This window comes from Plasmodium yoelii (assembly GCF_900002385.2).
Source record: "Plasmodium yoelii strain 17X genome assembly, chromosome: 13".
In the NCBI taxonomy this organism is placed as follows: Eukaryota; Apicomplexa; class Aconoidasida; order Haemosporida; family Plasmodiidae; genus Plasmodium; species Plasmodium yoelii.
Window position 1 is genome coordinate 1526701 of NC_036185.2, and position 14127 is coordinate 1540827.

General features: G+C 22.2%; 4 protein-coding genes across 4 annotated transcripts; 1 reads left to right on the forward strand and 3 right to left on the reverse strand.

Annotated features, from left to right (window-relative positions):
- Nucleotides 1-14: 14 nt before the first annotated feature.
- PY17X_1333500 (conserved protein, unknown function) lies at nt 15-558 on the reverse strand (the record flags this gene model as incomplete). The annotated part of the gene is made up of 2 exons (XM_022957145.1): nt 15-228; nt 503-558. The coding sequence occupies 2 exons, from the start codon at nt 556-558 to the stop codon at nt 15-17; spliced, it is 270 nt and encodes an 89-aa protein (XP_022813610.1).
- A 3199-nt stretch (nt 559-3757) lies between these two features.
- Nucleotides 3758-8167, forward strand: PY17X_1333600 (potassium channel K2, putative; the record flags this gene model as incomplete). Its single annotated transcript, XM_724761.2, has 1 exon — nt 3758-8167. The coding sequence occupies one exon, from the start codon at nt 3758-3760 to the stop codon at nt 8165-8167; it is 4410 nt and encodes a 1469-aa protein (XP_729854.2).
- A 182-nt stretch (nt 8168-8349) lies between these two features.
- On the reverse strand, nt 8350-10980 carry PY17X_1333700 (conserved Plasmodium protein, unknown function; the record flags this gene model as incomplete). The annotated part of the gene is made up of 10 exons (XM_022957146.1): nt 8350-8586; nt 8794-8973; nt 9102-9152; nt 9243-9430; nt 9553-9636; nt 9717-9770; nt 9888-9960; nt 10054-10106; nt 10205-10263; nt 10466-10980. The coding sequence occupies 10 exons, from the start codon at nt 10978-10980 to the stop codon at nt 8350-8352; spliced, it is 1494 nt and encodes a 497-aa protein (XP_022813611.1).
- A 370-nt stretch (nt 10981-11350) lies between these two features.
- On the reverse strand, nt 11351-13891 carry PY17X_1333800 (plasmepsin VIII, putative; the record flags this gene model as incomplete). Its single annotated transcript, XM_022957147.1, has 13 exons — nt 11351-11370; nt 11505-11568; nt 11684-11817; nt 11904-11999; nt 12103-12162; nt 12281-12332; nt 12424-12493; nt 12619-12784; nt 12897-12958; nt 13036-13225; nt 13383-13444; nt 13624-13666; nt 13789-13891. 13 exons carry the CDS (start codon nt 13889-13891, stop codon nt 11351-11353), a joined length of 1122 nt encoding a protein of 373 aa, XP_022813612.1.
- Nucleotides 13892-14127: the final 236 nt, after the last annotated feature.

Genomic DNA, 14127 nt, shown 5'->3' on the forward strand with positions numbered 1-14127 from the left:
ATTGCTTTATAAAATCACTTTTTAAAATTTATGTTACTCTCATGTAATCTGTTCATATCACAAAATTTAGTATGGGCTCCAGTATTAGGTATTGTTTCGTGTTGCCATGTTTTAAAATTTCCCCATTTTGTTAAATAAAAAGGTTTGCTAAATTTTTGTGATTTGTACTCCTCCTTTACTAGCCACTTACTAACATTCCATCGTGGGGACATGTGATATCTCTTTAATCTATAGTAATAATGATTTAAAAACAATAAAATATAATAATCGCGCCATTATATACACATGCATATATTTTGTTATCGACATAAGATAAAAAAACAATAATTCTTTTAAATATTTAGCAAATCTATATATTTTATAATAAAAGCAAACTTAATTTTGAAATTATACATAGACAATAAATTTAAGTGAAAATATAAATTATGTTTAAAGTAGATAAAATAAAAAATATTAAACATATTTATCAATATAAATATCATATATTAATATTATTATTTACTTATATGTCCACGAACTGTTCCACCTTAACAAATTTAATTTGCTTAAGTTGTACATTTTAATATGCTGGTAATATATTGTTGGATTATTTTTTTATAAAACTATTATGTATAAAAAAATATACTATACTAATAACGCCCTCTCTATGTCTGTTATGGCGTATCATAAAATGGTAGCATTATGTATCCCAAGTAACTGTAGTTATAATTACTGTTTTCTTATATTAATGATACCACTAAAGCTGTTATTATTGTTTTGGGTCTTATACATATATATCTTCGTTACTTCTACTAAACAGCTTTTTATCAATTATAAAAAAAAATAAAAAATGGGGGCACAAAAGGATGCTGGGCAACTCTCGCTTATAAAGTACTCATTTTCAATATTTCATATTCATAAAAAAATTAATAAACGTAATAATAATATTTCAACAAATCCTTATTGCTATTATATAATGTTTATAGCAATATAACATGTAATATATTATATGTATATTATACAAAAGGAAGACATAACATAAAAATATGTATTAAAATAATGACATTATTAAAGCAATCATCTTCGTAATTCCATGAATTTAATTTTTATGACATCCCCGCCATACTGAAATGCAAAATAATAATTAATGAATAATCACCATTTTCTTAATTCTTGCAATTAAAATAACATATTTTTTATATAATATAAATATATATATATATAATATTATATTTGAATAATAAAAAATGTTGGACTACATATATATTGATAAAATGGGAAAAAATAATGAAGAAAAAAAAAAAACAAATGCTTTTTAATTTATATTTATAATTAATTTATTTTCTCGATATATATATTTTATTATTTTAAAAAAACTAAAAAAACGGAATTTTCTGTAAATATTTTGTATACAATACAAATTCATATATTATTTTTTTTTTTATTATAATGTATATAACATTTACTGAAATAAAAATAATGAAAAATGCACTTCTTTAAAAAATAAATGCGTTATGGATTTTATAAAACACGTCATAAAGTAATAAAATTATATATTATTTTTCCTTTTTTTGAAGGAAGGAGGATGTTTTTAAAGAATTAAAAAAAAATCCACAACAAAATGTGTATATATATATATATTTTGATCCCTTTTCTATTAAATTTATCATTTTGAAGTATCTTTATACATATAATTTATTTTAAAAAGATAAATTCACAAATTTTAAGAAAGCTTACTATTTATTACATAACATAAATTTCTCAGGAACATAAAATTATAACAACACAAGCTTTAATTAATTATATAAATACATAATTTTTCTATACAATAATGGCGATATTTTATTGGATTAAATGAATATATTATTTTTATATATTGGCCAAAATCATTTTATTTTCATTCAAAATCAAATTAAAAAACGCTTTTTTTAAACAAATTTACTATGAATTATAAAATCATCACAATACTAATTATGTAATGCTTTGAAAATTATTATGAAATATTTTGCAAAACATAAGACGCATTATGTTTGTATAATTTTGAAGGCTTATTTGAGATTTAACTTGCCTTCAGTTGCTTATATATAATTCCAATATATTGTACAAACTTGTCTATAATAAGTTAAGCCTAAGTGTTTTTTTTTTCTTTAACCATTATTTAAGAAATAACCAAAATGTTTTGAATAAAACAATATAAACATTAAGAAAAACAAAATAAGAAATAAAAACACCAGTAAATACACTTTTATAAAGTGTATATACAAAATATATTTTATGCAATAAACAGCGATTGGTAATTAGGGTTATACTTTTTAAAATAAATCCAATTCCTTTGAAATATTTGTTGCTTATTGATGTTGAAAAGGAATCAATAGATTTATTAAATATAAAATATATAGACAAATATCTTTTGATTCATACCCGATAACATCTTTGTCTCTTTAAAATGCAAGCATTGGCCAATTTTTAATAAACTTGCAAAAAATTTATAATACTTAATAAAATTTAAATTATTTGATTAACATTCCACACAAATATATGCATATGTAGGTTATTTTATCATGTCTATTTCGGTACATTTATAGATCACAAAATATTTCTTATGCTTCATTAAGATTAAAATGTTTTTGTTTTGAAGTCTTTAATATGGAAGCAGAAAAATGAAGCATAATGAATGTAAAAATTGTATAAAAATAAATACCTGTTTAAAATGTGCGTATAAATGATTCATTTATGCTATATTAAAAATAATTAAATATTACATATTATATACGAAAACACAAGAGGTGGAAGAAAAATGTAATAAAAATAATACCAATAAATAAGTATATTAAATTGATATATTTAATAACAATTCACTTATGTGTAATATAGGTCCTTATACTAATTATAGTAAATGAAAAAATTGGCTTTTAGATACAATATTGAAAATGTATTCATTTTTGCACATTAGACAAATATAAATATCCCAAAATATTTTAAATAAAAAATAATTTTTCTCCCTATGTGTATTCTCGATATTCTTCAATTACATTCCTTATATAATCATTTATATTCTATTAAACATTTCTATGTTTATTTAAAGGCTAAAAATTATTCATAATGCAAAAAAATATAGACTATATTTACAATGCTTGGATGCAATGATATATAAGGGCGTACATTAAAAAATGGAATTTTGTCTTTCTTAATTATAATAAAATAATTTTCGTATTATAGTATTTATTTGCATCTATAATTTACTTTTAAAAATATGTTTGAAGAGAATCAAATTTTTATAATTTTTTATGATACTAGCTTTATTATATTAAAAGAAAAATTATAAGATTTATACATAATAGAAATTTATGTAAAACATAATTTGTATTTATCTAAAAAGATATATACACATTTCTGTTCAAATGGTCATAATAAACAATTGTTTTGTTACTGACAAGGAATTTATCATCTATTATTATAGCTTAAGAATTTACGTATGAAAAAAAGACAATACTAAATTATTATTATATGTGTGGTAACCCTAAATATTATTGTATTGCACAAGTCAAACATATATTGTTATGATAAATTTATGCTTATCGATACATCTATCTTTGATACGTTCGATGAATCTGCATCAAAAAAGAACCTCTTGAATACAAAGAAAAAAGATGATTATAATTAAAGGCAGTATCATAAAAAGAACCTATATTTATCGATTTGAATTTTTTATTTTCGTCTTTTTACTTCACAAAATAAATATAATTAATTCAATTTAATGAACAAGATATAATTAAAAATGAAAACTGAATTTCTTTCTATAAATGATATATTTTTTTTAGTAAAAATTGGTTTCAAATATGTCCTTGCTTTGTTTAACGGATTCTATTTAATAAGAATGGTGTCACATCCTAATGAGTATAATATTATTACAAACAAGATGATATTTATTGGAATAGGAATATTATTGAAAATAATCTTAATAATAATATATTGGATATATTTTATGGATATTTATATATTAAAAAAAAACTGTAATAAAAAAATTTTTGGGAATATTTATTGTAATTCAAATAAAATAATAGATAACAATATAAGTACAACAATAATAGAATCAGACGATTTTGAATATAAGAAATTGATTAAGAAATTTTTTTTTAAAAAAATGTATTATTCATTAAAAAAAAGTCACAAAATAGTGGAATTATATATGCTAAAAATATATAATAGCGATTTTAATTGCTATTTTTGCAACATACGAGATATATTGTATGCCATAATATGGTACATTAGCTTATATTATTGGAGAAGAGATGAATATAATATTTTATGGTCTTTTAACAAAATACCTATATATATATATAACATATTACTAATACTTTTATCATCATCATATATTGATTTAGTTATGATTATAATCAGTTACAACAAAAGTAAATATCATATGATGAAATCAAAATTATTAATAGATGTATTTTTTAGTTCTCCAAGTGCGTTTTTTTTTTCAAGACATTTTTTTGTTCTAGAAAATGGGATCGATATATATTTTTTAATGGGATTTTTAAGAATTATTAAAGTGTTTCTCAATGTTTCTTATGCAAAAACAGAACAAAGTTATATTTTGACAAATACTGAAATAAAAGTTATTCGTATTATACTAGGAGTATTACTATTATGTAATGCCTTTGCTTCAACTCTTTACACTATACAAGGAATCCATCCATATAATATAGACAACCATGATCTTTATTATATTCTAAATAATTACTTAGATTATTTCTATTTTTCAATCATATCTATTTCTACAGTTGGTTATGGGGATATCATTCCTACTAATAAATTAAGTAGGGTTGTTTGTATATTTTTTATATTTTGGACATTTATTTGGGTTCCAATACAATTTAATGATTTAATTATTTCGATTTTCTGCAAAAAAGAGACACATGGAAAACTTAGTATGAATAATCAAAAATTAATTTTACTAATTGGTGATATTCAACCTGAACAATTAAATACTTTTTTTTTTGAATCAGTAGCATATGGGAATAAATTAAAATTTCACATACTAACTACCTATCCTATAAATTTATATGAAGAACAAATAAAAATAGCAGATAACTATTGTATATCAATATACATTAAAAATTTTGATTTAAATGAAAAACATAACACTAATCTATTATATAGTGTCAATGCGCAAAATGCTTACTATATGTTTTTATTTTCTAATAAATTTAATAATGGTCATTATAATATAGACACTAAATCTTTTACACGATTATTAATTTTAGCAAAGTTTTTACATGGGGAGAAAAAAAATGCAGTTATTGAATTGCGAAATAAATGTGTATCTAATATAGTTAAATCAATAGGGTGTGAGCATTTTCCTATTGTTAATCTAAAATATTCTTTAATAGTTAAAAATTTAGTATGTCCTGGATTTATAACTTTTTTATCTAATTTATTTACAGCGTATGATTATAATGAAAATCCTTATTATTTTAATAATAGTAAATATTTACATTCTTTTAATTTTATAGCCGAGTTTAATAAAGGATCTATAGCAAAGATATTTTCTTTTGCTGTTCATGATAATATGATTGGGTTAAATTTTGACAAATTATTTTACAAATTATATGAATCTTTGGGTATTTTACTTATAGGAATTGAATCTTCTCACATGAATAATAACCATTTTGTATATTCAAATAAAAAAAGGTTTAATTTTTTCTTTGAAAATATGGATAGAAGTATGATTAAGGGAAACAGAATACGTGAGCGAACTAGGCGAACAGGACAAATAGGGGGACATAAAAAATTGAAATTCAAACTTGTATATTTGTGCTTTCTAAAAAGGTATCTTAATTCACTTAGTAGAAATAACTGCAATAATGCCAAAATGGTTACTATATTAAATGGTAAGAAAAATAACTCGAAAATGAACAAGCCGAATAAAAAAATTTATTTAAAAGAAATCCCTAATTTGTTAGAAATGTTAAACAATCATGTGCAGCATACGAAAAAATCAAATTTAAGCACACCAATGTGTAATAATGGTATAAAGGAATCTTATAAAGAGAAAAATAAAAAAAGTTATCATTATATAATTGACACGAACAACATTAATGTAGCGTATAAAAATAATATTCCAGAAAAGGGAAAGAAAGACAGGGGGGGAATATATATAGATAATAAAAATACTAATGATATATGTATCCGTACAAATGAAAGTTACAAAAACAATAAGTTAAGGAATCGACGCCCCAAAAATGGAAAACCTTATCTTGGAATATTAAAAAATTGTAACGACGAATTAATTCACACAAAAAAAATGAATAATTATTATGAGAGTTACAGCAACAATAGTAATATAAATGAAATATGTATCCCAAATAAAAGAAATGGGAAACCAAAATGCTATTTGAATTTATTAGGGAAAAACTATCTCATGAAAGAAAATGATAAATGTATAGTTCTTGCAAACTCGAAGAAAGTTATAAATTATTTATCAAAGGCCAAAAATTTATTTTGGTTATTTGAAATTAACAGTACAAAAATAGATAAAGTTACATATGATTTAAAATCGATCATAAAAACAAAACAATGTTTTAACAAAATTCCTACTTCTAATTTAGTAAAAAATATTCCCATTATGCCAAATATGAAAAATAAGTCTATAATCAATAAGCATGATTCAAAAATAATGCCGATGGATTATTATGATCTATTCAATGCCTATAAAAGTTTTCGAGTTTTTCCTCAAAAAAATTATGGAATAACTAAAAATATGTTAAGAGTGTCCTACAAAGAAAATTTTAACAACGGTATTAATAACAATAGAAGTATCAGTGATAGAATTAGCGATGATAGGAGTAATAGTAGTAGTTTGTCCAAAATCAGTATGGATAAGAACACATTGTCTTTAACTAAAATTTCTAATGAAAATAGCCATATATATCCAAACTCAAATAATAATTACACTGTAAATTATGAGCATAGTGATCAATCTTTTTTCAAAGGATGTGTAAATTGGGGGGGTTGCAACAATGGAAACACAAGTATACGTGAAAATGCGCAAAATGAAGTAGATGTAATGAATAGTGTGATTAAAATGGAAGCAGATAAATATACTTTTGAGGTTAATCTAAATGATACCATATTGGTGGAAAATGATTATAATGTACTTCAAAAAAATAATATTAACAATTTTGCTTCAATAAAAAAAAGTAATAGCAATAGTAATAATAATAACAAATGCGAACAGATAAAGCAGTTAAATAATAACCTCACGTTTATAAAAAACGAAAAAAAAACAAAAAGTAATAAAAAAAACACTAATGATATCTTAGAAAGGGGGAAAAATGGTGTTGCCTATTCTTATTTGGATGCGTACCAAAAATATTTTGTTCATAGTCCAAAAAATAAAAAATTATTACTATTAATAAATTATACTTCAAATATAATACAGCTAGTTAAGTTGATAAATAAAACGTGCAAATATAACATAATTATATTGACAAGTGAAATATCAAGTATTAATATACATCATATATATAATGTTGTTTTTATAAAATGTAAAACTATGGATGACTATAGCTTATTAAATGCCGGATTGCTTCAAGCAGAATACATATTAATTTTACCAACAGAAGTTAATGATATAAATGAAATTAATGAAATAGACATGAATAATATAATATTAACACGAAAAATTACATACTTGCTAAAAAAAAAAAAAAAAAATTATTTTATAAATAATATAATCACGGAATTGATTAACCCTACAAATATTATTTTTCTTGAAGAAAATAATATGATAAAAATGACTGAAAAAAAATCGTCTTATAGTGATTTCTTTCCTTACATTAACTCTACTCAATTTTATAGTAGTAATATAATTTCTGAAACAATGCTGTATAATTTTATGGCCCATCATAAAAGTTTCACAAAATTTCCAGTGTCTAATAACACATTAAAATGTTTAATAAAAGATATTAACATAATTTATGTGTGTGAATTAAGGAAATATTCTGACTTCTCTTTTAAAAAAATTAAAACATTTCGTGATCTTTTCCTTTTCTTATCAAAAAAATGTATTATAGCAATAGCTTTATATAGAAAAGGAGACAAGCATGTCCCCTTTTATATTTACACAAAACCTTGCGAAAATTGTTTAATACGATTTGATGATATTGTTTATGTTTTGTAGTTGACAATTTTTTGTGGTTTTTGTGAAATTTGTGAATTTTTTGATATTTTTTTATTTTTATTAATGAATATATATAAACATTTTGTAACGAACTTTTTATAATTGTTTCTTAATTTAAAAAAAAAGAGAACAAATATTTCATTATATCCAGAATATTTCCCTTTTTCCAATTAATTCCTATTTTAAATAACGCACACCGATCCTTTCTCTTCACATAAATTACTTTTACATAATATATTTCTATAATGCTCTAAATCATCCTCAGAAAGAATGCTTCGAATCAATAATAAATACTGATAAAATCCATCAACCGCTTCTTTAAAATCTTCTTCTTCATATTTTGATTCTTTTTTATCAACTCCAATTGTGCTAAACTTAAAATTATTTGCAATTATGCTATAATCCCGAGCTAAGTTTTTCTGTTTTTCAAATATTAAATAAAAAAAGCATAAAAATTAACATTTTTGTTTGCATACAAGTAAATATTATTAAAATAAAAAAATAAAATAATAATTCAAATTGAATGATCAAAAAATCCTTTATTATAAAGCATAAACAATGTATAACCATCGAGTCTATTTTTTAATATATTCAGTTTACATTTTTATATATTATATTTATTTTACCGAACATCTGATCCTATATTTATTAAAACTATTATGTACTATATGAAATGTGTTGTAATATTCATTTTGCTCATTTTGACATTTCCGAAATGTCAATGAAGTATAAATATCGTATAAACTTTGTTCTAATGGGGAAAAATAAATTATGTTTTCATTTCCCCTCTTATTTATAGTAGATTTCTTTAAAAAAATATAAAATTTTAAAGAAAAAAAACATGTATTATAAATTATAGACAGGTATTATATTAATGCTTTTCTATATTGTTATGCATATGTAAACAATCTATATATATATATTTTGTATTTACATTTTTTGGATATCTTTTCAAGAAGCTGAAAAACCCAAGAATTTCATTTGTCTATCAAAAATAAAATGAAAAATGGGAATATAGTAAAATAAATTATTAATATCATGTGATATATATGTAAACTTCTTTTTTGTACAATACCTCTAGGAACGGAATTGTATATTTTAATGCACTTTCCAGTTGAAAGGAAAAAAGAATAGTATGAGAGTGTTTTATGCTTGCACATTCAAGTGCAGTTTTTAAAAAGGTTTGATTTTTTTCAGGTATTATTCTATTCTTAGTATTTGGATAATTGATAGAATATACATTGAATTCTAAATCTTCGGAGACTAAATATCACAAAATATCAGAGTTATGACATATATATAATTTGATACATAGCTAAATTGGCATTTATAAACTAAGGCTATAAAAACACACATGTACGAATTATAAAATGTGAGAACAATACTTTGTGCTAATTTAGATTCCATCCAATCATTTGTGCTTCTCGGCCCAAAAAATACGATATTATATCCTCCTTCTTTTACTAATTCTAAGGATAAAAATCATTTAACTTAATTGGAATGAAACATTTTTTATGATCACATTTGCACATAAATCCAATTTTTGTACTTTTTTTGAATGAGATCCCGTTAAGTTCGCATTGCATCATATTATTGTTGCTCACTTTTAAAAAGAAAAAAATATAATTTATATTTCTCTAATGTTTATAAGAAATATAGGCAACATACACAAATATATATGCACATTAAACATAAATTGTTTTTTAATTTTTAGACTAACTGTTAATTAAGACTAGAATAGTAATAATAATTAATCCCAAAACAACGGTTTGAATGGAACTTATAATTCTTAACTAAAAGAATTAAAAGGTAACAAATAATGATTAAATAATATATATATGAAAAAATAATTATACATTTCTATTATTTGTTTGATAATGCTTTACCGATATAATATTTTTATTATTTTTTCCTTTGGAGAATGATCCATAAATTGACGCTAGAGATAATAGGATGATGGAGATTGAAAAATAATGAAAAAGGGATAATAAAAATTATAAAAATGTATGGAATCGCATTTTTTAGATTCTCTCATACCTATAACCCATCCTATATATGGTAAAAAGGTAAATCCAGAATAATAAAATATTCTAACACTTAAAATAGACAAAATATATATACATTTGTATATAAATAGAAAAGCGTGATTTATATGAAAATGAATTTTTATGTACATATTCATACATACATTTTTATTAAAAAATATTCACGAAAATATATCTATAAATATACAACTATATAATGTATTAAATTTTAAGTAATAGTTACACCAATTAAATTTTCAATTCTATTTTTTACATTTTTTCATCTCTATTCATATTTGGATCGAAAGGATTTTTAAATAATTGAGAAAAACTCATGAACTCAAAATTCTGTAATAAATCCTTTACCTCTTTGTCATATTTATTGCATAATTCATCAATTGATGAACGTCTTTTTTCTTTTTTCTTATCACTGTCTAAGATGTGTACACGTTTTTTATTTTTTGAACGACGACCATGAATATGCTCAATAGACTCACATTTTTCCAATTTATCCCAATTTATAGGCTCATCATTATTTATTATATTGTTGTTTTTATTACTATTCAATGATATAGCAGAAAAAAATGGATTCAATTTATTTTCATTTTTTTTTTTTATTTTGTTTATTTCTTTTTTGTCATTTTCTATATTTTTATTAAGAGATTCATTTATCTTGTTGATGCTCGAGCTCCTTTGACCAAACAAGATCCCTCCTTCCATTAATTCAGCTTCAATGTTCGCTTCAATATCTCCATTTTCTTCTATGTTAGACTTTCTCTTTCTGATCATTTCTATGTTTATACGTATATATATATGTATATTTTTTATGAATACGCAGATATATATATATGCGAAATAGCATCTCCATGAAAATCAACAGTATAAGCTCATATCTTATTATAACATTAATATAAAATATGGCGACAGTTCAATATATTTATTAACATAGCAGTAAAATTTATATACCTAGTTCGAATTTTATAATATGCAATTCATTTCTTTAATTTTAAATGCTTTATGACATGCATAATGTCTTCAAAAATCGTTTTTAACAAATAGACAAAGTTATCGGGAAGAATAAATAAATGTAAAAAATATTTCATGCGAAAAAAATAACATTTTAAATATAATATATATTTATTTTTAAAGAGAAAAGATGTTATATCGATTTAGCTAGGCCTAAAAAAAATATATATATCAATTTTTTTCTGATTTCCGTAAAAATATGTATGCATATGGACATTCGAAAATAGTATATATTATGCTATATATAATTTTTTTTGTTTAGATCATATATTAAGGTGCACTTATACCGATTCTCATATTGTCCTTTTCAAATATTGCATAATATTTTTGTAAAAATACTTGGCCAAGAATCTGCATAAATATAAAAAAAAAATGCACACCTATATACTCACATTTATTATCTGTATTAGTGTACTATATGTGTATACATGTGAAAATATAATATTATAGATTCTAATATAAATACATATAAATATCCATTAGGTGATGATATATTAATTGGCATAAATGCAAAATTGCATGGGGTTTTTAAAATTGGGTCAACTTTAAACGAATTAACAATATAATCGTTTGATGTTAATTCATATTCTTTCTCTACACCTATAAAAAATGGGAAATCGAAGAAAAGTGGATAATTTAATTTTATAAATATATATAATATATACATTTTTTTATATTATAAATACCATTTTCGTCCAAAAAAACGAAAGAAAAGTTTTTTAATAGTGTTTTATTTTGGCATGATTTTACAGGATTTAATAATTTAGTTAATAATATTAAGTCTAAAAATAAGAAAGAAATGAAAATATATAAAATTTTTCTCTTTTTTTTTTATTAATAGATAAATATAATTATAAATTTCACAAATGAGATAAATGACACTACCATTTTTTGGTCCTGCAATACTCGATGTTCCTGTATCAATTACAGCATCACAATATCCTTCTAATCAATGTAAAATTAGGAATAAATTATATGAATCAAATAAATATTGCAAAAAAAATAAAAAATAAGTAAAACGTAAATATATATATTTATTTATATTTCTTATATTTTCATTAACCTATATTCCCTGAGCATATTTCCAAAAACAAACCATTAATTTTTATTCCTGTCTATATGTTCAATATTAAATTTTGAATATATATAATGGTGCTTTATTTTAGCTTTTTTATTATATTTCTATAATAGTAATTTTTATCTCACCATTTTTATGGTCCAATACTTTTTAGACGAAACAACAAACCAATCTATATTCGAATTCGGCTCAATATATCTTCGAAAATAATTAATATTATATGCATATGGATGTATATCTATGGCCATGTATATATTTTATTTTTTAAGAAGGCCGATTTTATGTATACATATATGTGAACACATCTTTCCGTTTTCTCTTACTTTTTGTCATATCCACCAAATGTAATTGCCCCATTATCATCAACGCTTTTAGGATAGTAAATGGAGAAAACATTTTTTCTAGAACTATTCCTTGGTATATTGTCATATATTAGTCCTTTTCTTTTTATATCCTCTGAAATGCCTAATCCAAATAGTCCATCAAATTCTGAAACAAAAAAAAGAAAGAAAAATTAAGTCAATACATATTTTATATATACATATTTATATTTTCAAAATCCAAATAAAGCAATGTCCATTTTGTTTATTTATTTTTTTACGCATATCAGAAAAAGGGTCGTCGGACATATAATTTGCTATTCCAAATTCCTGATTCCTAACTCTAATAATTTACACACATATATATATTTATATTTATTTATTTTGTTTTAAACCTTTTATGTATTTCAAATAATTTACTTAATACTTCCTAGGTGTATATCATCGGTAGCATAAGCAATCTGAACTTTACCCGTTCCAAAAAAAATATTCACAGGATTTTTTTGGGAGGATATTCTATAATTTTTAGATATATTATAGTCATACTTTTTTTTATTATAACAAGCTTTTGCATAGCAATTTTTTGAAGGAATCCATAAATTGGTACTACCTAAAAGATTATATGATATTATAGCATTTAAATAGTTGTAAAAATCCATCAAAGCAGCATGTAATTATGTACATATATATATGACTACGCGATGAGAATACTTTCGTTTTCTCTTTATTTATATATTTTATATTTTTTCATTTTTTGTCCTTTTAACCAGTGTCAAATAAAACCTTAAATGATTGAGGAGGATTACCAATGCTTATTTCCCCAATAAATCTTTTAAAATCAAAAAATAATCATATCCATTTGTAAAATATAAGAATTGATATGTATATAAATGTAATGGAAACCTTTTAAACCAGGTTCGCATAATCTTAACTATTAAACAAGTTTAGTGAAATTACGGATAAATGTAAAAATATAAATATGTAAAATAATAATATGTGTATTTTTACTGTCTATTAATGTAACCTCCTTTCAGTATTATTGTTGAAATTCCTTTATTATTATAATTTTGAAAATGAATTTATATAGTTATTTTTTTTAAGATAAATTATTACATAGATATTTTTTTTTGTGAGGCAAATAAAATTATATTTATATGCTTTTGGTGAATCTACCTGGTTTGCTATATCTAGATACCCGTAAATTCTCTGTTAACGACTTTACAAGAACAATAGAATTTAAAATTAACAATAAAGGAAAGACAAAAAATTTATTCATTTTGAATAATTTTATTTAAAAAATCTGTAATTGTAAATATTAATTTCGAACTGTCTACACACATGTGATTTCCTATTTAAAAATTTTAATATTTAAAAATAAAAACATAATAGATAATACAATATCAAAACGATGGCAAATACAATCACAATAATAAGAATTAGTTAATAATATAAATCAAAATTCTTTAGACTAATAAAATGTTTTCCTTTCCTGTGTTAAATATTTATTTTTTC